The sequence below is a fragment of the Rhodotorula toruloides genome (assembly GCF_000320785.1).
Source record: "Rhodotorula toruloides NP11 unplaced genomic scaffold Scaffold17, whole genome shotgun sequence".
NCBI lineage: Eukaryota > Fungi > Basidiomycota > Microbotryomycetes > Sporidiobolales > Sporidiobolaceae > Rhodotorula > Rhodotorula toruloides.
In genome coordinates, this window is record NW_015622977.1 from 37,294 (window position 1) to 60,733 (window position 23,440).

The 23,440-nt window shown below is 61.7% G+C and overlaps 5 protein-coding genes across 5 annotated transcripts in view; 2 read left to right on the forward strand and 3 right to left on the reverse strand.

The window, feature by feature from the left end:
* Positions 1–702, reverse strand: part of RHTO_02154 (retrotransposon) — a gene marked incomplete at both ends in the record, with an annotated part of 2,028 nt that extends 1,326 nt beyond the window's left edge. Inside the window, 2 exons of the mRNA XM_016415832.1 lie at positions 87–555; positions 642–702. Of these exons, the coding sequence (XP_016272018.1) occupies positions 87–555; positions 642–702 (530 nt within the window). The remainder of the gene's footprint in view (positions 1–86; positions 556–641) is intronic.
* A 2,505-nt stretch (positions 703–3,207) lies between these two features.
* RHTO_02155 (reverse transcriptase) lies at positions 3,208–8,872 on the reverse strand (the record flags this gene model as incomplete). Its single annotated transcript, XM_016415833.1, has 3 exons — positions 3,208–4,078; positions 4,117–7,535; positions 7,586–8,872. 3 exons carry the CDS (start codon positions 8,870–8,872, stop codon positions 3,208–3,210), a joined length of 5,577 nt encoding a protein of 1,858 aa, XP_016272014.1.
* Positions 8,873–9,256: 384 nt separating this feature from the next.
* Positions 9,257–11,241, forward strand: RHTO_02156 (uncharacterized protein; the record flags this gene model as incomplete). The annotated part of the gene is made up of 8 exons (XM_016415834.1): positions 9,257–9,295; positions 9,565–9,656; positions 9,748–9,965; positions 10,226–10,380; positions 10,444–10,571; positions 10,631–10,735; positions 10,789–10,975; positions 11,041–11,241. 8 exons carry the CDS (start codon positions 9,257–9,259, stop codon positions 11,239–11,241), a joined length of 1,125 nt encoding a protein of 374 aa, XP_016272104.1.
* An 868-nt stretch (positions 11,242–12,109) lies between these two features.
* Positions 12,110–13,779, reverse strand: RHTO_02157 (reverse transcriptase; the record flags this gene model as incomplete). Its single annotated transcript, XM_016415835.1, has 2 exons — positions 12,110–12,872; positions 12,932–13,779. 2 exons carry the CDS (start codon positions 13,777–13,779, stop codon positions 12,110–12,112), a joined length of 1,611 nt encoding a protein of 536 aa, XP_016272035.1.
* Positions 13,780–14,241: 462 nt separating this feature from the next.
* On the forward strand, positions 14,242–22,158 carry RHTO_02158 (reverse transcriptase; the record flags this gene model as incomplete). The annotated part of the gene is made up of 4 exons (XM_016415836.1): positions 14,242–16,645; positions 17,617–19,660; positions 19,742–21,359; positions 21,697–22,158. The coding sequence occupies 4 exons, from the start codon at positions 14,242–14,244 to the stop codon at positions 22,156–22,158; spliced, it is 6,528 nt and encodes a 2,175-aa protein (XP_016272166.1).
* Positions 22,159–23,440: the final 1,282 nt, after the last annotated feature.

The following is a 23,440-nucleotide window of genomic DNA, read 5'->3' on the forward strand; positions in this document are numbered from 1 at the left end:
AGAAAGAGAGAGATTGATTCTTGTTTCAAGTCAGATCGGGGCTGAGGATCCTCGAACAGATGCAGGGCTCCTCCTGCTCAACCCACACATGCTCCTCATCATCATTGGCATCCCTCATTTGTGGGACGTAGTCTCTGGAAGCAAACGAGATGTTTCTCAACCAGAGCATCCGATTTGTACCGCACTTGTCTGCAGGCCTGAACTTGGAAGCCCTTGATGCTGCAGTGCTGGCTAACGCCGAGTAAGGGAGGTTCTCGATGATGAAGAGAGCAAAGAAGGAAAAAAAAAAAACCTCAGCCCGGTACTTCTTCGAGAAGTCGGCCTCGGTGAGAAGAGTTGCGACCTTCTCCTCGACAGTCCGAATGGCCTGCTCTGAAAGTCCATTCTGCTCAGGCGTGTAGGGAATCGAAAGACGATGCGTGATCCCTCTGCCGGCAAGGAAGGAACGGAAAGCGCGAGAGGTGTACTCGCTGCCGTTGTCAGTCTGGAGGGTCGTCGACTGAGCGACCTCGACCTTGGACGTCTCAAACTCGGCCTTATGCGAAAGTAGATAAGCTTGAAGGCATCGAGCGCCTCGTCTTGTCCTTGAGCGGTTCCCCTGATTATAGTCTGACGCCTCGTTGTGGACAATGATGACATACTGAGCGCCGCCGAGAGAGAGGCAGAAGTTGTTGTTTCAAGTCCGGTCAGGTCTAAGCCCATGGCGACTAGAAATAACGAGCTCAAGAGGAACATGCCAACGAGATCTGAGTGCAGGCGCTGATGAAGAAGCGTAGCCTGACACTCAATGAAGGGGAACAACGTCTTGGTCGACAACGAGGAAGCGGTCAGCCAGAACAGACCTGCACTGATGTTCAGTGAGCACTTTGCTCACCTAGACAAAGAGGACAGGACACGGTGCAATATTGCCGTGCCTGGCAAGTCACAATTGTGAGCTGTCCTGAGTCACAGGGGAAGCACGTGAGCAAAGAGACTCCGCAAGACAGCCTGCAACAGCGAGGAGGACTCTGCAAGCGGGCTGAGTACGGAGGTTGCGCGGCAGGTCGAGTCTGTTCATGCCGCAAAAGGCCAGACCGGACTGCAAGCAACGCAAAGTACGCGAGACTCTGGGGGAGAAGAGGACACCTGGAAATTTGCAAAATCCAAGCGTACCAAGGCAGTGAGTGCTTGAATAGTGCTAGCAGATGGCTCATGGGCAGTCACAGCAACCAATGAAGCAGGAGCAGGACCGAGGCGGTGACAGCAGTGTTGCGCACGCCGGAGCTCAAGTTGGGAAGGTAAGAAGAACATCCAGACTCGAGGCGTGAGCCTCACTGGCCGTCAGGCACGGCGGCGGGTGCAATTGAGGCCCTCACTGGCGGCTCATCCGGCACGAGTGAGTGTTCGTCCGCGAGGTCCGCTGTCCGTCTTGAACGCGTGAGTCACGAGTGAGCGCGCAAGAGTCATTCCGTCCTCCTCAACATGGCCCTCCGTTGCACTTGCTGCGCACACGGCTTGCTTTGCGCTGATGATACTCGTCCGACAACCCGAGCCACCCGCCCTCTGAGTCGCAAATTCGCGCCCCTGCCTCCTCATTGCCTCCGCCTCCTTTCGACCTCGCTCGCTCGCTTCCTCGCGCACGCCCGGCTGTCGACGCTACGACCAGCGTCCGCGCTAAGCTCAAGTGCCACCAATTACCGAGCAGTCCCAGCAGCAACCTTGAAGCGCCAACCTCCCCACAGCCCAACCTCCCCACAGCCGCAACCTCGTCCCGCTCGTCCACTCAAGCCCAGCTTCTGGATGCGCGAGAGAGAGAGAGAGAAGTTCATCTTTCAAGTCATATCAGGGCTAAGCCCATGTAGACCGGCAGGGACTGACTGCCACAGCACATCACGTGTTGGATGGGGTATCTACTGATGTGGGGAGGCTATAGTAGTAGTGCAGCGGGAGGGTGGGTGGAAGTAGAGCGGAAAAGTAGAAGCGAGAGCGAAGAATTGCGATAAAACAAAGGGGGGCGAGAGTGGAAGAGCGCGGCGTGGTGGGCTGGTAGAAGGGTGTGTATAGGGCTTGGGGAACGAGAAATGAAGCCAAACCACTGAGAAACCATTGAGAAAATGCCAATCTTGATTTTGACCTTCTTGGACCGCGACGACGACAACGACGACGGCGGGAATGGGGGATGGGCGAGTCGTGTGGTAGGGAATGGTGAAGGGTACTTGCCGAGCCTGGGGCGGGGCAGATCGAGGACGAATTGGGCAAGAGAGAGTCGAGAAGGGGGTTGGGCAGGTGCGAGTCGACGTGATAGCAGGTCGTGAGCTGTCCTCCTACGGTCTGTTGTTGCCGCGTCCCTCCCTCGAGTCCTCATCTCGCTCCTTGTCCTTCGCCGGCCCCGTCAGACGGGCGAACCGGCCGGTTGCCGTGATGAAGTCGAGGAGCGGGGCGCGGAAGTCGATGTTGCCGAGGAGAAGGCAGGTTGTAGGGGTCTGGTGAAGCCGAATGTGCTTATAGAAGGAGAGTCGATCCTGCTCGTACAGCAGGCAGAGAATCAGGAAGTGTTCCCGACTCTCTGTCTCGCCGCACTCGCAGAGGTCGGATCGAGACGGGTCGAAGCGGGCGCGGTGTTTGTTCAGAGCGGAGGCATCGGTGCGGAGGCGGCATAGCAGCGTTGCTTGGCGCCTTGTCAGGCCGGCGTAGTACTTGTGGGCTGTCGAAGCCGTCTTGACGACGTTGGCGAGAGGGCGAGGAAGCGATGAAGACAGCCATTCCGCGTTCCACCGCTCGACGACGGCTCATTTGTGGGCGGTCCAGAGCGCCGACATGGTAGCAGGAAACACAGCATCGTTGCCAGGTGAACGAGAGTCGGAGCGAGGTCGTCGGCCGGGGTGGCTGGACTTAGCGAGATGGCGGGCTCCTCGCTTCGTCTCCTCCCAGTCGCTTCCTTCGTCCTCCGACTCGCTCGACAAGTCCGCCATAGCCGGCACAAATGCCAGACAACCCTTCAGGTGCATCTTGAGCTCCTTCCGCTCCTCCCGCGCGCTTGCTGACGCCTCCTCCTCCCGCACCGCCTCCTTCGCCTCGACATCCGCGACCTCGTTCCCTACGATCCCGACGTGCCCTGGCGACCACGACAGACTCACGATAAGGTCCTCCCTGGATAGGATAGGATAGGATAAATTCCTAGTTTAAAGTCGTTCAGGCCTGGAAAGACCCATGTCGACTTGGGGCCGCCTACGAGGGCGAGCCGCCAGACGCCTCAGCGGCTACAGAAGGGAGAGGAGCGTACAGCTGTGAGAAGCGATAGGAAGCGAGGATAAAACGAAGCAAAGGCCGGAAGAAGCGAGGAGAAAAGATCTTGTCCATTTTGAGGTTCAACGAGCCGATTTCGTGCCGGAGCTGCTGGCGCTCGTCCGTGTAGAGCGAGCACTCGAGGATGTAGTGCTGGCGGGTCTCCACCGCCTCGCCGCACTCGCAGAGTCCCGTCCCAAGGCCCATCCTCGCCTTCGATGAACCCAAGTCGTTGAAGTCCAGCCGGAGCCGTGCGAGGAGGATGGTGTGAACTCTGTCGAGGGAGTGTAGGGCACGGACGAAGGGTGGTCCGGGTGAACGAGCGTCGACAGCGCGAAGACCGGCGCCTGGCGATGAGGAGAGTGTCCAACGACGAGTCCATTCCGCGAGCAGGACGGCGCGGTGAGCCTGCTTGAGCAACGAGAGCGATTTCGGCAGCAGAATGCCTCCTTTGACGAGCCCATCGGGGCCCGCAAGCGTTGAGGAGTCGAGTCGACCGAGGCGAGCGACTTCGCGCTCGAGGCAAGTCGCCCGCTCCTCCTCGTCCTCCTCCCACCCGCTCTCGTCCGCTGACGACGAGCTGCTGCTGCTGCTGTGCGGCCTGAACACCTTCAGACCGCCCCTGCGCCCGCCGCGCCCGCCCGCAAGCCCTCCCTTTGACTTCCCCACCTCGTCATCTCCAACTCCCGCCGCCCGCTTCGCTTCTTCGTCCGCCAGCTCATTTCCCGGCACCTCGAGATGGCCGGCAAGCCACTGCAGGGTGAGTTGGGCTGCTGGGTGATCGCGCGGAGGGCGAGTCGAGCGGACTGTCCGGCTGTGGGGGATGGGTCGAACGGCGAGCGAACGACGGACTGGTTGTCGATGAAGAGGGTGGCTGAGGATGCTGGGATGCTGCTGAGGGACTGCTGGAGGCCGTCGAGCGCCAGGCGTGCGCCCTCCAGTTCCGCTGCGTACACCGACTGGTACTGACCCATCGCCCTTGCCTTCTTCCCCCACAGCCCCTCCTCTCCTGCGCCGAAACGCACGACTGCCGACGCGCCAGCTCGACTCTCCAGCAGCGAGCCGTCCGAATACGCGGCCAGGCCTCCCGCGGCATCGAGCGCGAGGACTTCCCGCCCGTGCGACTTGACCGACGCCTCTTTCGACACGTCGACGACGAGCCGGCAGCGCGGCGGGCTCGCCCATGGCGCGAGAGGTGAGTAGGCGATGGGTTCGACTCGGGTGCGGGGCTGAAGGAGAGCCGGGAAGGAGTGGAGGGCGAGGTGGATCGGGGACGGGTGTTTGGCGGGCATGGCGGGTCGGGCGAGCCGGAACCGGGCATGGAGCGCTGAGTCTGAGGGACTTGAGGCGAGGCGTAGGGCGAGCCGGAGAACTTGGTGGGTCAGGCGGAGGTCGAGCGGGAGGAGGTTCGCCTCGACTTCCAGCGCGGCGAGGGAGGTCGTCCGGTACCCGCCCGTGACGAAGCGTGCAGCAGCCTCCTGTACCTGCTCTAGCACCTTACTGCCGATCGTTCCCGGCTTGTACCACGCAGCCGCGCACCACGTCAACCGCGGCAGCACCACCGCTTCGACAAGCCGCCTCACATACTTCGCCTTCAGCCCGCCCCGGCTCTTCGCCAGCAACCCAACTCCGACCATCGCCCTCGACGCTTTTGCAGCGCACGACGCGATGTGCTGCTTGAAGGTGAGCCGCTCATCGATTGTCACACCGAGCATTCCGAGCGCTGACGAGTACTCGAGTTCCTCGCCGCACAGCACGACCTTCGGGTCGTCGGGCGACCGGTCTCGCGCGGTCAAGAAGCGAGTGACGAGGGTATTGGAGGGCTCGAACAAGCTGTGGTGCGTCGCCGACCATGTCTCGAGGCCGGGGACGATCCGCTGAGCTGCGCTGACCGCCTCCTCAACGTTCCTTCCCCAGGTCAGGACGTTCAAGTCGTCCACCCAGCCAAATGCTGTCGAGGTGGGCGTCTCGCAGGCGTCGAGCGCACCGGAGTTGTAGAGGAGGAACAGAATTGGGCTGAGAGGTGAGCCTTGCGGTAGTCCGCTCCTCCACTCGACTGGCTCGCTGCTGACTCCTTCCAATCGCAGCGTGCACGTCCGGCTTGTCATGAACGACTCGACCCAGCGGAGGAGCGAGCGCGGTAAGCCCTTCTCCGCCATGTCCCGAACCAGGACCTTGGTCCGGACCGACGGGAACGCCTTGGCGACGTCGAGCGCGATGCCGAGTACAACGTTTCCGTTCCGCCACTGACGCCTGATCTCGTCCACGAAGCAGACAACCGCGTCTTCGGCAGATCGACCAGGTCGAGCGCCGAAATGGTTCCGCGGGAGGAGCTTGAGCGAGTCTGCGAGGTGCGTGATACGCCTCGCTACAATCGACTCGAGCAGCTTGCTGATGCAGCGCTCGAAGCAGATGAGCCGGTACGACTTGGTGAGGGAGTAGTCGTCCTTCTTCGGTTTCTTCAAGACAACGCCGGTCGCATCGCGCCAGCTCGTTGGGAGGTGACCAAGGCGGAGCGAGGCGGTGAGGAGCAGAACGAGACGGGCTTTGAGGGCGGGCCAGACGGCTTGGAGACCGAAGTTGGGGACTCCGTCGGGGCCGGAAGCGGCAAACGGGCGTGCGAGGCGGAGAGCTGACTCGACTTCGTGCTCCTGCAGGTCCGGCCATTCGCGTTCGACCGCGCTGGCGTCATCGGCGTCGTCTGGGTCTGCTTGGTAGGAGCGGCTTGCGGGCGGTTCTGCGGAGGTGCGTTTGTGCTCACTCGCGTGGCGGTCGTCTGTTGGACTCGTAGCGGGTAGGACAACAAACTGGTGACCTACTTGTACCCCGCTGACGGTCCGCCCAATCCCCTTGTCCATAGGTTCCTGCTCGGCGACTTGCGGCTCGACGACGGGCAAGAGGACGGGCTGGAGGAGCGCAAGCTTGTCGGTGGGCGATGTTGCGTACGTCCCGTCGTCCTTCTTGAGTGGCGGCGTCGACGCGGCTGCTGATCCTCCTTCCCCCAGTACCCTCTTCACGACCTTCCACAAAGACGCCTCGTTGACCTCCTCAACTTCCGCCCTCTCCGCCCTCCTCTTCTCTCGCCTGATTAAAGCCTTCGCCTTATTCGTCGCCACCTTCGCCGCTCGCGTTGCCGTATCCGCCTCTTCTCCCTCTCCGACTCTCGCCTTCGTCCGATACGCCCGAGTCGTCGCTCGTCTCGCGTCGTCCGCGGCTCCAGCGACTTCGGCACTCCACCAGCAATGTGCGAAGCGTGAATGTGACGGCTTGGCGAGCGGGACGGCGGACGACACGGTCTCGCGGAGCAGCAGGTCGAGCGTCTCCGCTTCGGCGTCGATGTCGGTAGGTGTGAGGAAATCGTCGGGTGCTGTGGACGAGGTGGCGAGCCTGGCATACGTGCGGAGGATGGCTGCTGGGTCGGCTTTACGGAAGAGCCGACGAGGGTATGCCGGTGAGCGATCGGTTTGCTCGAAGGCGAGGACGGTGCGTATCGGGCGGTGGTCCGACCCGTACTCGAGAGCCTCGTCGATCATCGAGCTGACCAGCTTCTCCTCCGCTCGCAGATTCCCGAGCACCAGATCAAGGACTCGACTCGACCTCGATGACGCCCATGTCGCCTCTTCCGCCTCGTGCAAATGGACGAGTCCCGCATCCTCAAAGGTGAGTCGCGCCTCCTCAGCGTCGTCGTCGGCTTCCAGTACGGACGAGTCCCAGGAGGGTTGGTGGAGGTTGAAATCGCCGGCGATAATGAGGGTGTTCTGCGCCGGCAATGAGGCGAGGATAGCGGGGAGGACGTCTCGGACAGAGCGGTTCGGAGGGGAGCGACCGCCTGCGCACGGGTTGTACACGCCGATAATCCGTACTGACTCGCGCTCGTTGACTCGCAGGTCGACGCCGACAACGTCCCTCCACATGACCGGAAGTTGCGAGAAGGCGGAGGGCGGGAAACGCGGGGAGACGAGCGCAGCGGATCGCGGGTGCGTTGGCTCGTTTGTCGTGTATGTGACGGGCGGGGGGAGGACGAGCGACCAGCCGCGCGGCAAGGGATGGAGGGACTTGGGCACTTCTTGAAGGAGGAGCACGTCGACTCGCCAAAGTGCAGGCGAGTTGACGAGTTGTGTCCAGATGTCTGGACTACGGTGGATGTTGTACGTGACGATGACGAGCTCGCTCATAAACGGAGGCTCGTCTTCGTTGACCTCCTCACTTGCGAAGGCGGCAGCGGCGGGTTGGGGCGGAGTAGCAGCTCGTCCTCGGATGACGAGACGACGCTGCGAACGCGCAGAGCACATCTGGCTGGGGGGATAGAACGACTGCTGACAGCTCCTTCGGTCTGCGGCAGGTTCTTCTCCCTCAGCGCCAACCTCCTCGACTCCCTCCCCTTCGGCGCTTCCTCGCCCTCCCCTTTCTTCGCCTCACTCCTCTTCTCTTCCGTCTTCCTCCCGTCCTTCTCGCTCACGCCTCCCGCCGCTCCATCCGTCTCCGTCGACATGTCCTCCTCCCCCTCCGACTCGCCTCTCGCCTCCCTTCCGCCCCCTTCTTCTTCCACATCCATCGACCAGTCCGCCACTGGCTCGGGTCGCAGGTCGTCGACTGTCGGGGTCGGCGAACGAGGGAGCGGGATCAGGGATGCCCTGGACGGCGTCTCGAGGAAGCGAGAAGGGCCGTCGGCTGAGGACTCGTCGACCATCATCCGCGACGAGTTGTTCGGCTTGCCTGCGCTCGCCGCCGTGCCGAGGAACCCGGAGATCATTGTCGCGTACCCAGTCGAGCGGGGTGGCGTGCGAGGCGGAGCCGGGATAGTCGGAACGGGCGAGGGGAAGGGAGCGGCGGAGTTGTGGACCGGGGTGGATGTGCGGGTACCGGGACCGAGAGGTGCGTTCGCCCTATTTGCCTGCTTGCTCGCTTCCGCTCTCCTCTCCGCCACCGACTTGGCCCTCTCCAGCTCCACCCACACTCCGGGTCTGAGTTGGCGGACTGCCTTGCGCAGGATCACGCTGACGTCCTCCGCGTTGCACAGCTCGACCAACCACGATCCATACGACTTGTCCGCCCGCCGCGACAGCCACCTGGCTCCGGCGACCTTTCCCTCGCCGAACCACTCCTCCACCTTCTCTCTCACCTCCACCTCGTCCGCATCGACCGGCACCCAGTGCAGCACCAACAACGTTGCCTCGACCGGCATCTTCACCAAGATCTCGGCCGAGTAGGCGGAGAGGGCGCGGCGGAGGAGGTCGGCAGCCGAGGGTCCTCGCGTGACGAGTTGTACGTCGCCTCTCTCCATGCGACGGGCGTAGACGAGGGTCGAGGGGTCGAGGGACGAGCTGACCAGCATCTTGCGCACGCAGGGGAGGATACGGTGTTCGGGGAGGGCGCGGAGGAAGTGCGTCGCGGGGAGGTCTGCGGTACCGGCGATGAGGGAGGTGCGGGGCGCGGGTTTCGGGGGAGCGGAAGGGCGGGGCGCTGCTGGCGGTTCGGGAGGCGCATCTGGACGAGCTGCGGCTGCTGCAGCGGCGTAGGAACGCACTGCAGGCGCTGGCGGAGGGGGAGGGTCCGTAGCGTCTCGCTGGAGGATTGCAAAGCGGTTGCTCGATTCCCAGGTGTCCATGCGCGTGTGGAGAGAGTTTACAACATCTGTAAGCTTCTGTACGCTGGTGGAGAGCGCTGCAAGAGGTCCACTGACCGCCACCCCTTCCGAGGGTGGGGAGTCAAGTGGGTCACACGGCTTGTCGAGGGCGTTTGGCGGGTTGTCGAGCGGCGTGCTGGCAGCCGTGTGACTCAACTTGCCCCCCTGCTGTTGCTTCCCCCCTCAACCACCTGCGGATGCGAGTCTGGCGAGGAGGGTGGGACCGGGGAGGTGGGGGTCGCGTTGGATTTCAGCGACGAGGGCGTTTGGCGAGTCGCGGCTGCGGGTACGGCGAGCTGGAAGGGCTTGGACGGCGTCGTTTTGCCGGTGTCGCGCTTGAGCTTGAGGAAAGCGAGTACTCGCTCGATGTCGCCGCGGGCCCGAGAGTTCATCTCTGGCCCTATCGTACCCTCCAGCAACGCCTTGCGGGCGCGCTGGAGGTGACTGATAGCCTCAGATGTACAGCTGGAGGGCTGTAGCATGCAGCAGAAGTCACCAATAAGGAGTGGAGAAGCGGGTGAACGCGCTTGTGGTTGAGAAAGGAACCGAGAAGGAGCTTTACAAGCAGCTTCAGGCTCTGTACGACGAATCAGGCCAAGGCGGATCCTCGAGTACGCTTTCCTCTCATCTCCCTGGTTGCCGCCGCCGTTGCTAATTGCTATCAAATCCAACAGGAGTATCGCAAAACACCAACCGCCGCAACAATTAGTCTGCCGGCAAAGAAGAAGGACAAGGGGAAGGAGCGAGCTGAGCCCGAACCCGACAGGTGCGTCCGCTTTTGCAATCCTTTTGTACTTTCATCTGCAGTTGTCATCCAGGCGTTGAGACTCGGCTCGCTGACTCTCATGCCCCCGAAGCGAAGACGCGGTGACGCTCAATCGTCGAGTCGCGGCGGCGGCTGACAACCTCTTCAACCTCACGACCGAGTTGCTCGCCGAGGCGGACAACGACGCTGACGACAAGGACAGCAACGCACAACTCGCTGCAGCGTCGGCGATGTCTGCTGCGCGTAAGGAGGACAAACGGGACACTGAAGCTGCGGTCAACCAGCTCCTGCGCGTTCAGCCATCTGCAGGTGCGTCCTTGCACTCGCTTTGCACTATTGTCACTCAATCAAGTGATGCTAATGCGGACTCACTGCTCGCTGTGCAGGCGGCGCCTTCAACGCTCGCCAAGCGACCATCGCCTTGGCTCGTGCTGTGCTGTTTACGCAACAACATTGTTTAGTTTACGTGGCGACCACAAGCACAACGCGCGGAGCGCCGTACAATTGCGTACTGTGCAGTGAGCTCTCGTGCATTTGATCAAGCACGGGTGGCGGGACGGGCGGGACAGCGGAAGCGGAATGGCCGTGCGAGCAGCTTGCTCACCCCGACCGCTCGATCTCCGACAAGATTCTCAACAACCGCGCCGCAATGAACTACCTCCAGCACCTCTCAAGGCGCAACAAGCTTGGCCGCCAGGGTCGCAAGATTGAAGGAGACAAAGGCGTGCTTTCAGCAGTGCATGTTGCAAGCTCGATGAATCCATGAACTGACTCCCTTTGCATGCAGTCCGCTCTCGGCAAGGCGTACGCGGTGGGCATGCGCAGCGTGAGAAGGTCGACCTCGACCGCTCTCGGCCATAGACTCGAAGAATTTGAACATCAGCTGCAGAAGCAGGCGCACAGGCATACTAGGCTGTGAGTTCCGGTTCCGCCCCGCTTCTCGCTTTGATGCTGACGCTCTCGCCTGCGTCCAGCGTGCAGGCTGTCGACCTCACTGCCAACTCATTCTTTGAGTACGCCGCATGGGACGCATCGGATGGCGGAACTTGCAACAGGCGTGGTGAGGCTGGGGAAAGAAGGTGCGGTCGCTTCCAGCTCCCTCTCCTGCGCATTGCTGACTCACAACCCGCAGCTCCGAGCGTCCGCCGCACCCTTCATTCACCACAGTGACCTGCCAAACCCTGCACCAAATGCGACTGCCTCTCCCTCCACATCTCCTACCTCAAACCATTCAGGTTAAAGCTTGGCCCTGGACCTGGAGACCCAGTACCGTCGCTCGTGATCTTGCAGGGGGAGGGAAGGTGCTTAACAAGCCAGCTGTGCGTGTGACGCCATCGCCTGATCCGTCCTGCTTGCTGATGCACGCTTTCTCGCGCGCGCGCAGAAGGCCGAGCCCAACTACAACTTCCTCATCCCGCACAAGGATCCGCGCCTCTGCGCACTTGGCGCGCTCGCAGCTTGGATGTACTATCTGCTCGATTTTGTAAAAAAAAAAATACATGAGAAGCCGGAGCACACGGGGGGCGCTTGGTCTTGGGCGGACGACGCATCATGGCGGCAGGTGCGCCCAACGTCTGCTGACTGAGAGCGCACTTCTGATTGTTCTGCTACTGCTGGGTGCAACTCCCCGGCAGAACTCTGCAGTATCGTCAATTGCAGCAACTACAATGTACAAGGCCATGCAAGGTGTCCTCGACAACCTTGAGCTCATCTCGCGCAACAAAGGCCATCTTGGACGGAAAGTCAGTGGACAGTTGATGGAAGCTAACAGGTGCACCGTTCGATCTCTCTGCTCTCGCTGAGCGTGTCGCGCAGGAAGAGAGAGAAGTTCCTGTTTCAAGTCATATCGGGGCTAAGCCCATGTAGACCGGCAGGGACTGACTGCCACAGCACATAGCAAGTCAGATAGGGTATCTACTGATGTGGGGAGGCAATCGGGAGTGGAGAGAAGGATGGGCTAGGACAGCGGAGCGGATAAGTAAGTGCGAGAGTGAGAAAGTGCCGTGAAATGGGAAGAAGAGCAGATGGAAGGGTTTGGTGTGGTGCACTGATAGAGAATGGTGTGTAAAGCTAGGAGAACAAAGAACGAAGCCAAACCATCGAGAGGCCGTCAAGATAATGCCGATCTTGGAATTGACCTTCTTGGACCGCAACAACAACGGCGACGACAGCGGAAATGGGAAGTTGGGCAGGTCGTGTGGTGGAATATGGTGTGGGGTACTCGCTGAGCTTGGAGCACGGCGGGGGGAGGGCAAATTAGGCGAGTGAGAGTCAAAAAGGAGATTGGGGAAGAGCAAGTCGATGTGGTTGAGCTCCTTCGGCTGTCCTCCTACGTCCCGCTGTTGCCAAATCCCTCCCTCGTGTCCTTTTCCCGCTCCTTGTCCTTTGCTGGCTCCGTCAGATGGGCAAAACGGCCGGTTGCGGTGATGAAGTTGAGGAGAGGTTGGCGGAAGTCAGGATTGCCGAGGAGTGAGCCGACGGTAGGGGTCTGACGGAGCCGAATGTGCTTGTAGAAGGAGTGGCGAGCCTGCTCGTACATCGGGCAGAGATTCAGGAAGTGTTCCCGACTCTCCACCTCGCCGCCCTCGCAGAGTGAGGGCCGCGGTGTTGTCGAGCGAGACGAGGGCAACGAGGGGCGAGTCAGCGGTCTGCGTGACTAGTAGGGAGGCCAGAGCGAGGCGTAGTCCCTCCAATTCGCCCGTGTAGACCGTTTGGCGCTGACCCATCTTCCTCCTCTCCCTCTGCCACAGCCCGACATCCGCTTCTTCCCCTTCCGCCAGCAGCACTTTGCCTCCGGTCCAAACCCGAGCCGCCATCCCTGCTCCGACGAGACCTGACTCGCCCATCGAGCCGTCGGTGTAGACGAGGAGCGACCCGGGCGGCAAGTCGCGGACGATTTGGACATGTTCGTACGTCCCGATCGCTTTCCCTCGTGCGAGGTCGACGGCAGGTGCTGGGTCAGGGGACCACGGTGGTATCGGGTCGGGGTGGATCGATTCGACATCGAGGTCGGGCGGGAGGAGCGGGTTGGCGAGCGCGAGGTCGAGCGGCAAGCGGTGCGACGAGTGGATTGGGCGTTGGCGGGTGGCGATTGTGCGGTGATGGAGCGGGTGTGATGGTCGAGCAGAGAGGGCAAAAGGGCGAGGCGGAAGAGTTGGTTCTGCAGCTGGAGGTGAAGTGGAAGGAGGCCGGCTTTTACCTCGAGTGCTTTGCCCGCTGCTGAGCGAAAGCCGCCGGTGATTGCCATGGCGGCCGTCTTCTGAACCCGTACTAACTCCCTGATCTTTTCCTTGCCTTTCGCAGGTTCCACCCAAGCCGCCGCTGCCCAGACAAGTCGTGGCAGGACGCACGCAACCACAAGTTGACACGCCCACTTCGGCGCCAGGCCGGCCTTCGATCGGGTGAGGAGGGAGATGGCTGTGGTGGAGGTGGTGGCTTTGGCGGCGCAGGCGGAGATGTGTTCTCGGAAAGATAATCGTGAGTCGAGCTTCGTTCCCAGCATTGTCAGGGAGGGGGTGAAGGCGACTGCGTGGCCTTGGAGGATGACGCGGGGTGGATTATCGGGTATCGCACGAGCGGCAGGGAGGAAGATGGTTGCCTCGGTTTTTGTCGGTTCAAAAGCGGATGAGTGGGAGTAAGACCATGCCTCGAGTTTGGGCACAATCGAGTTCATCGCGCTGACCGCATCCTCTACTGTCTTTCCCCATGCCAATAAGTTCACGTCGTCGATCCCGCCGAAACCGCAGGTCAAGGTCGTCTCACAGGCATCGAGTAGGGGGGCGTTATATGCGAGGAAGAGGATAGGCGAGAGGGGTGAGCCTTGGGGTAGTCCGCTCGTCCACTCGATAGACTCACTGACGACGCCTTCGAGCTGCAGGGTGCATGAACGGTCGCTCAGGAAGGAGCGGATCCAGGCGCAGGCGGAGCTGGGCAGACCGCGGATTCGGAGGTTTGTCGTGAGTCGGTCCGTTTGCACGCTGGGGAACGCCTTCGACACGCTGAGAGCCAGGCCGACAACCGCATTCCCTTTCCGCCACTGACCTTTGATCTCGTCCGCCACGCAGACAACCGCATCCTCAGCTGACCTCCGCTTCCTCCCGCCGAAGTGCGATTTCGGCAGCATCGCGAATGACTCGGCGAGGTGAGCGAGGCGGGCGCCGACAACACGCTCGAGCGCTTTGCCGACGCATCTTTCGAAGGCGATTGCTGACAAGCCTTGCTTTCGCTCTTCCTTCTCCTTCCTCGCCCAGGGCTAGCGAGTTCGACAAGACCCAGACGGGCCACTGGACTGCAAACGTCTTTTAAACGACGTATGCTACCAAGGTCCCATGAGTTGTGTGTTTCCGGCAACTCTGCTTTCCCTTTGTCACGATTAGCTTATCTTCGCCTCGGTTCGCAGGGCATCACAACTGCGGCAGGCTATCACACAAGCAGATATATGATATGCACGCATCAAGCCAGGCCCACCCTTCGTGCATGCCCTTCATTCACTCGACAGGGCCCACTCGACCACCCTCAGCCGATTCGCTCGTCACCACTGCTACAGTTTCCCTACATCAGTAGATACCCCACACGCCTTGCCTTCATGCCGCTTGCTGGCGCGACTCAAGCCGCCCTCAGACGGGTTGGTGTCCAAGTCCAAGCCCTCCAAGCCGCCCTGAGCAAGCTGGGGGAGCGAGGACTCGGGTGCCCCACCTTGATGAAGGCGATGAAGGTCCTGCAAGACGAGTACAAGGCGTTAGCATCCGCTGCTCCGTCCACGCCCCGACCCGCTGCTTCGACGCGCATCAGCGCATCCACTCCCGCCAAGACCGCCCCAATCACCACCACCACGACCACAAAGCCGACGCGCACCGACGCGTTCCCCCCGCCTCAGCCGCCCGTCCTGTCCCTTGAGACGGTGGACAAGCGCATCCAGGCGCAAGTTCAACCCCTCCGCATCGAACTGGAGTCCCTCAAGGCCTCCTTGAGCGCCGCCGCCGCGACGCCGCCGACCCCTCCAACCACGCCTCCTCAACCCCCCGAAGACACCTACGACGCCGCAAACCGCTCCTTCGCAGAGATCGCGGCGCTCCCACCGCTCTCCACCCCCTGGCCACGCCCCTCGCCCATCCCGGCGCCGCGCAAGGAGACCACCGCCGAGCCGACCTCTACCGCAAGCCACCTTGTCCACCTCTACTCTCAGCCTGCTCTCACGATCGCCCGCGTCCGCCAAGCCCTCGGCATCCCCTCCTCCATCCCAGTCCGGCAGACGAAACGAGGAGACGTACTGGTCCATCTCCCAGACGCCGCTGCCGCCTCCTTCCTCCGCTCAACAGCCGCCGCCGCCGGCTTCGCTCCCGCCACCCCCCTCGCCCTGTTTGGGTTGGTCGTGCACGGCGTACCGAGATCCGACGAGTCGGAGGACGAGATTGTCGAGACGATGGAAAGGAGGATGGGCGAAGTCGGAGCCGTGCGGAGCGTCCGAGCGTTGCCTGCGAGGAGGACGGGCGCGTCGTTCGGGTTGTACATGGTCGTCCTGTGGAACAACGAGCACGTCAGCAACTTCCTTGGCGACGATGGACGACTCTGGCTCGCCCCCACGGTCTGCGCGAGATGCGAGAGGGCGAAAGGGAAGAAAGAGATGACGCACGGTGAGGAAGCGGGAAAGCCGGCGGTGAGGACGGCGGGCAGCGCGAGGATGGCGCTGGGCGAGTCAAAGAGCATGGAGAAGGGCCCAGCAGGTGGGCACGAGTCAAAGAAGCGAGAAGCGAGTGAGGAGAAGAAGGAGAAAGACGAGCCGGCTCGCGCGAATCTCGCTAAGTCCGGCGGCGGCTCGCTCGCAACTTCGCCCTCGCTCGTCAGGACCGGCTGCAACGCGCCTATTACAAACACTACAACATCGTCCACGCCCTCGAACACCTTCGAGCCCGTCCTCCCACCCCAGCTGTCCGACTTCTCCATCGAAAAGTCCGGCGAGGACAATTTTGGCGCTGTTCTCGAGGAAGTTACGATTCCTGCGGGTGCAATGCGTCAGCAAGTAAGTCACCCTCCAGTCGAGTATGCAGCCCCACTGCTACACGCACCTGCGAAGTCAAACGGAGTTGAGACCCGCATTAGCGAGGAACCTTCTTCCATCGCAGAGACGATGGACGCACCCGGCTCGCTGTCGCTCCGCGCACTCTCCAACAAACCCCACCGCATCATCGAGAAGCCGTCGACCGGCGACGCCGACCCCTCAATCGCCGACGTCCCCATCGAAAAGCCCGGGACCGACATCGTCAGAGCTGGTCTTGAGAAGAAGACGATTCCTGCGGGTGCAATGCGTCAGCAAGTAAGTCACCCACCAGTCGAGTATGCAGCCCCGGCGCTACACGCACCTGCAATGTCAGACGGAGTTGAGACCCGCGTCAGCGAGGAACACTCTCCTTCCGCAGAACCCAAGAACGCACCTCTTTCGCCCTCGCTTCACGCGCCCACCAACAACCTCTACCGCACTGACTTGACGCCCTCGACGGGAGCGTCCGCCCCGTCCACCTCCGACATGAATATCGCCGGAGAGTCACCGCTCTCCCCCACCCTCGCAGCACGCCGCCAGGAAACCCCAGCGCCCACCTACCCCGAGTCCGAGTCCACCAGCGGGATCTGGTCGCATATCCCGACGCCGCTTGCCGACCGCCAAACCCAGTACCGCCCCATGCCGATTATCGAGTTCAAGTCGACAGCGAGCGAGACGGACAGGTCGTGGGCGGACCAGACGGAAGAGGAATTTCCGATGCCGGCAGTGATGACGAGCGGAAAGGCGAGCGGAAAGGCGAGAGAAGACGAGGCGCGGGAGGAAGAGGAGAAAGAGTGGAAGAAGGTCGGGAAGGGGAAGACGAGGGAGACGCGGCCACCTGCAGCGGCAGCGAAAGGGGCGAGCGACGGGAAGGACGAGTCCAGGAAGATGACGACAAGGGCGCGGCGGGTTGCCCAGCCGAGAGCGAAGGCGTTCCTGCGGACGAACCCGAGTCAGTCGCGCCCTGAGTCTCCCGACCCCCTCGACCTCCTCTCCCCTCCCCAATAATGAAAACACTCACAATCACCTCCTACAACATCAACTGCTCCGAAGAAAACTTCATCCGCCTCCGAAAGAACCCCAACCTCCCCACCACCGACCTCCTCCGCTTCGACTCGTCCCGCTCCGACCTTTGCGAGTGCGGCGAGGCAGAGACTCGGGAACACTTCCTGATTCTCTGTCCGCTGTACGAGCAAGCTTGAAACTCGTTCTACAGACACATCCGGCTGCGCCAAACCCCCACTGTCGCCCTACTCCTCGGCAATGCCGACTTCCGCGCCCCGCTCCTCGACTTCATCACCTCCACCGGCCGATTCGCTCGCCTGATGGAGCCAGCGAAGGACGAGGCGCGGGAAAAGGATATGAGGGAGGGTTTCGGTGACAGCCGCACGTAGGAGGACTGTCCAAGGACCTCAACCACGTCGACCCGCACCCACCCAACCTCCTTTTCGACTCTCTCTCGCCCAAACCGCCCTCGATCCCTCCCGCTCTGGGCTCGGCAAGCACCCGTCATTACTCTCCACCACACGACCCGCCCACATCCCACCCCCGCCTTCGTCGTCGTCGTCGTCGGGGTCCAAGAAGGTCAAGATCAAAAATGGCATCATTTCGATGGTTTCTCAACGGTTTGGCTTTGTTTTGCGTCCCTCCTACCCTACACACCCTCTTCTATCAGTTCACCACGCCGCACCCCTTCATCTTCACTTCTCCCCATTCTCTCGCACCTTCTCCCTCTCTCACTTACCTGTCCACTCCAATGTACTTACTCATCTATTTCCTCACTTCCTATCGCCTCTCCACATCAGTAGATACCCCTTCTAAGTCGTTATGCGCTGTGGTGACCAGACTTCACCGGTCTACATGGGCTTAGCCCGATATGACTTGAAATTAGGATCTCTCTCTCTCTCTCTCTCCTCATCCAAGAACCCCCACGCCCCCTTAAGCCCTTCAACGACCCCAATTGGCGCCTCATCACCCCTCCACCAACCTCGCTGCCCGACTGCGAACCCGCCCCTGTACGCAACCTCATCCTCGTCTCGACCCGCCTCGGTCCGGCCGTCGCGACTCAGGTCGCGGTCGAATCAGGCGACGTCGTTGCGGTCGACGTCAAACTGTCACGCGGCGAGAGGATACGCGTTGTCAGCATGTACAATCCCTGCAACGAGCGAGGGAAGGAGGTAAGATACCTACCGTACAACATGTCTGTCGCGACTATTCTCCCGCCGTTGCTCGCCTCCACTCCCGCCTCCTCGCTCGTCGTTGTCGCCGGCAACTTGAACCTGTCGCATCCGGAATGGGACGAGTCAGTAAGCGACCCAGACGCAGAGGCGGAGGAAGCGGTGCGCATCTTCACCCACCACAGCCTCACTCACTACCTCCCGCCCAACACCATCACTACCATCCCCACAACGCCCAGCACCGCAAGAAACCCCTCGACCTCGTGCTCGGCTCGCTGCGCGCAGAAGATCGGGTCGTCAGCTGCGGGCTCGCCGAAGACCTCGAATCTGGCTCGGACCATCGCCCCGTTCGCCTCGTCCTCGTCCTCGCACTCGAAACCGTCACCTATACCCCCCCCGCCACGACGCGCCTTCCGCCGCACCGACCCTGAGCTCCTCGAACGTGCCTTCCGCGAAGCAGCCGCCCACCTCCCAACTTCACCGCTCCTCTCCCCTGAAAGCATCGACAACTGCGCAGAACAACTCACCTCAGTCCTGCAAATCGCCGTCTCCGCCGCAACACCGTTCTCCCGCGCTCGAGTCGGTCGAATCGTGCCGTGGTGGGACGCCGACCTCGCCAAGGCGAGTAAGGCGGCGAGGCGCTCGGCGAATCGTGCATTCAGGCTTCGAGGCGCCAATGGCCGCAAAGCAGAGGGAGAAGAGGCGTGGCGAGAGAAGAAGAAGCTGAGGAATGAGGTGAAGTCACTGATGAAGCGGAAGAAGGACGAGTCGGAAGAGCGTGAGCTGGCGACAGTGACCGAGGCGACGCTGTGGACGGCGGTGAAGCAGCGCATCAGCGCACCAGCCACCGCTAACCTGTCGACGCCGCCGCTTCGGAAAGGAGACGGCACTTACGCGACCTCGCCCCTCGACAAACTGGCCCTCCTCCGCCCGCTCCTCCTCCCCACCGTCCTTCCAAACCCTCCTCAAACACCCTCACCCTCCCAGCCACCCGCCGCGCGCTCGCAAACCGAATCCCCACCGACCCGCAATCCTGGCATCCCAACTTCGCACTGGACGAAACCGCAACCTGCGAAAGCGGGAAAAGGGAGGAGAGTCAGTGGTGCACAAGTAAGCCCCAAGTTTGTTGTCCACCCCGCTACTCGAAAAGCAGACGTCCGCCGCGCGAGCGAGCAAGAACGCACCTCTGCAGAGACAACCAAGACCAAGGCGATGACGAGGAACACGACGGTGACGACGATGAACACGACAACGACGATGAAGATGAAGGCGAAGAAGGCGACAACGAGCGACGAGCAACGAGCGACGAACGACGAGGCGGAGGGAGGCGGAAAGGAAGGAAGGGGAGGGCGGGTTCCTGTGGGTGAGGAACGTCAGCAAGTACGTTCTCACCAGTCGTACCGCAACCCCCGCGAGACTACGCGCTCGAGTACATACGGAGTTGAAGCCCGCTTCGGCGAGGACCCCGTCAACCCCGCAGAACTCAACGAGAACGCACGGGATGGGTCGACAACGCCAATGCTAGCATGGCCGGACCTGCACGAGTGCGAAATCGAGTCAGCCATCATGCAGGCCAGACCCTTTGCGGTGTGCGGACCAGACGACATCCCGAACCACGTCCTCCAACTCCTCCTCTCGCATCTCCTCCCGCACCTTGTCCCGCTCTACCGCGCCTCGCTTGCCCTCGGCCACGTCCCACGGTCCTGGCGCGACGCCTCGTGCATCATCCTCCGCAAACCGAAGAAACCCGACTACCGAGAACCGAAGGCGTACCCCTTGATCGCCTTCGAGTGATGCATCGCCAAAGCGCTCGAACGGATTGTCGCCGCACGCCTGTCGCATCTAGCCGAGTCGTTTGGCCTGCTACCGAGGTCGCACTTCGGCGGACGACGTCGTCGCTCGGCGGAAGACGCGGTCGTCTGCGTGGTCGACGAGATCAAAGGTCAGTGGCGCCAAGGGAATGCGGTCGTCGGGCTTGCTCTTGACGTCTCCAAGGCGTTCCCGAGCGTCCAAACGGAGAGGCTCGTGACGAACCTGAAGATTCGAGGATTGCCCGAGCCCGCCTGCGACTGGATCCGCTCCCTTTTGAGCGAGTGCTCCTGCACTCTGCAGCTCGAAGGCATCGTCAGCGAGTTGATCGAATGGACGAGCGGACTTCCGCAAGGCTCACCGCTATCGCCCATCCTCTTCCTCACGTACAACGCCCCCCTACTCGACGCCTGCGAAACAGCGACGACATGCGGCTTTGGCTGGATCGACGATGTCAACATCCTAGCGTGGGGTAAGACGGTTGAAGAAGCAGTCAGCGCCATGAACTCGCTCGTTCCGAAGCTGGAGACCTGGTCCGACTCGCATTCGTCCGCATTTGAGCCCACCAAAACAGAAGCGACCATCTTCCTCCCCTCCTCCCGCGCCATGCCTCCCAACCCGCCGCGTGTTATCCTTCGCGACCATCGCATTGAGTTCAAGCCCACCCTGACGATGCTCGGCACGAAACTTGACAGCCAACTCACCTTCCGCGATCACATCACCGCCTGCGCCGCCCGCGCCACCACATCGACGACCGCCATATCCCTACTTGCCCGTTCGAAAGCCGGGTTGGCGCCGAAGTGGACGCGCCAGCTCGTCGTCGCGTGCGTTTGGCCGAGATTGATGTGGTCGGCGGCGGCATGGTACGACCCTGCGAGGGGAAAGGACAAGACGAAGGAGTTAGTACGTGTGCAGAAAGCTGCGGCACAGGCAGTGACAGGAGGATTTCGCTCAGCGGCTGGCGAAGCCCTCGAAATTGAAGCCGGCCTTCTCCCGGTCCACCTCCAGCTCCAAAACCAGCTGTTCCGACTCGCCCTCCGAGCTCTCTCCGCCTCCCCCTCACACCCGCTCCACCATCGCGCCCTCGCCGCCCGACTCCGCCCCTCGCACACGTCACACCGCTCACCGCTAGACCTCGCCCTCGCCAACCCACTTCTCCCTCCCGACCTCGCCGTCGAGCCCATCCACCCGGACCCCATCCCTCCCTGGTCGCCCAACCCCGCCCCTCGAGTTGACTTAGCCCGGGGGAAAGAACTCGGGGCGTACAAGCACGAGCAAACCGTCCGAGACCTGCAACTGGGCTCCCTCCTCGTCTACACGGACGGCTCTATGGGCGACGGAGGCTTTGTCAGTGCGGGCGTAGCGGCAAGGTTGTGGGATGGCGGAAAGGTTCGGTTGGCGGAGAAGGAAGAGGTGGAGATCGAGCTGTGGCAGCGGGAGAGAAGGGGAATGGGTCAGCTTCAGACGGTCTACACGGGCGAACTTGAAGGACTCCGCCTCGCACTATCCTCCCTGCTGGTCACACAGATTGCTGACACACCTCTGCGCGCCCTCATCTCGCTCGACAACACCTCCGCCCTCATCCACTCGACCGACCCGAGCCCATCATCAGGCCAGCACCTCCGCCTCGCGATCCGGCAGGCATTCGAAGACCTCAAATGCACCAGGAAGGACGTTGATGTGAGTCTGGCCGGGACACGTCGGGATCGAGGGGAACGAAGTTGCGGACGTCGAGGCGAAGGAGGCGGTGCGGGAGGAGGAGTCGTCAGCGAAGGCGCGGGAGGAGCGGGCGAAGCTCAAGATGCACCTTAAGGGTCGTCTAGCGTTCGTGCCAACCATGGCAAACCTGTCGAGCGGGTCGGAAGACGAAGGGAGTGATTGGGAGGAGACGAAGCGAGGAGCCCGCCATCTCGCTAAGTCCAGCCACCCCGGTTGACGACCTCGCTTCGCCCCCGGCTTGCCTGGCGACGATGCGGGCTTCCCTGCTACTACATCTGCTCTCTGGACCGCCCACAAGCGCGCCGTCACCGAGCGGTGGAACGCGGCGACATCGACGCTTCCTCGGCCACTCGCGAACGTTGTCAAGACGGCTTCGACGGCACACAAGTACTATGCAGGCCTCTCCCGCAGACAAGCCACCCTGCTCTGTCGACTACGCACCGACGCATCCGCCCTGAACGCCCATCGCGCCCGGTTCGACTCCACCCGCTCCGACCGCTGCGAGTGCGGCGAGGCAGAGACTCGGGAACACTTCCTGATCTCCTGCCCGCTGTACGAGCAAGCTCGACATGCGTTGTACAAGCACATCCGTCTTCGCCAGACCCCCACCGTCGGCTCACTCCTCAGCAACGCCGACTTCCGACCACCTCTCCTCGACTTCATCACCGCAACGGGCCGTTTCGCACGCCTGACGGAACCGGCGAAGGGCGAACAGCGAGAGGAGGGTAAGAAGAGAAGGAAGGCGGAGACCGGAGCGTAGGAGGAGTCCGCCCAGTGCCATCGTCTCCCCAAACCGCTCCACCACCTACCCTTTTCCGCTCTCTATCGCCCAATTCACCCCCGATTCAGCCCGCGTCAAGCTCGACAAGTCCCCCACACTCTACTCTACCACACGACTCGCCCACATCCCATCCCTGCCGTCGTCGTCGTTGTCGTTGCGGTCCAAGAAGGTCAAGACCAAGAATGGCATTATCTCGATGGATTTGCAACGGTTTGGCTTCGCCTTTCGTCCCTCCTACCCTACACACCCTCTTCTATTAGCCCACCAAGCCGCTCCCCTGCACCGTCACTTCTCCCCATTCTCTCGCGCCTTCTCGCTCTCTCATTTACTTGTCCGCTCCAATGTACTCACTCATCTACTTTTCCACTTCCTATCGCCTCTCCACATCAGTAGATACCCCACCCAACACGTTCTGTGCTGTGGCAGCCAGTCCCTGCCAGTCGCCATGGGCTTAGACCCGATTTGACTTGAAACAAGAATCTCTCTCTCTCTCTCGTCGCCGGCCTGTCTTTTGTCCTCCTCTTCACTCCATTCTCGCTTCTTCGGCTCACGCACGCCCGCTGTGCTCTTCTTCGTGCTCTTTCTGTCGCCTGGCACCGCCGTCGCACTGCCCGCGCTCTTTGTCACTGTCCCGCCATCTCCCTCACTGTGTGTCATCTCTTTTCTTCCTCTCGCCCTCTCGCACCTCACGCAAGTCACCGGGTCGATCCAGAGGCGTCCCTCATTGCTGAGCAGATGGCTGATGACCTCATTGTTCCACAGAACGATAATAACGGACGCGCATCCTGCCACCTCTCTCCTTGACGGCGACCAATGGACCGCGCGCACAACCCCGACTTCGGCCACCCTTCCTTCTACCGCCTCAACGAGCCGATCCTTGGCTTCCTCCGTCATCGGCAGGCCGTGTACGACAACGGCGAACAGCGCAAGCGGTGTGGCGGGCGCGAAGGCGGCTTGAAGGCAGCGAGTCGGAGACAGGAAGCGGCGATGGCGGTGGGGACATGAATGAGTACGTCCCCCTTCTTTTACTGGCACATAGGGATTGTGGCTGGGGGTGCGAGGGCTTGGCGGACCTTGGGGAGCGTGAGGTTGGGCTGGGTGTGCAGATTGACGAGAGAGAGAGAGAGAGAGAGAGAAGTTCCTTTTTCAAGTCATATCAGGGCTAAGCCCATGTAGACCGGCAGGACTGGCTGCCACAGCGCATAACGTGTTGAGTGGGGTATCTACTGATGTGGAGAGACGATAGGAAGTGGAGAAATAG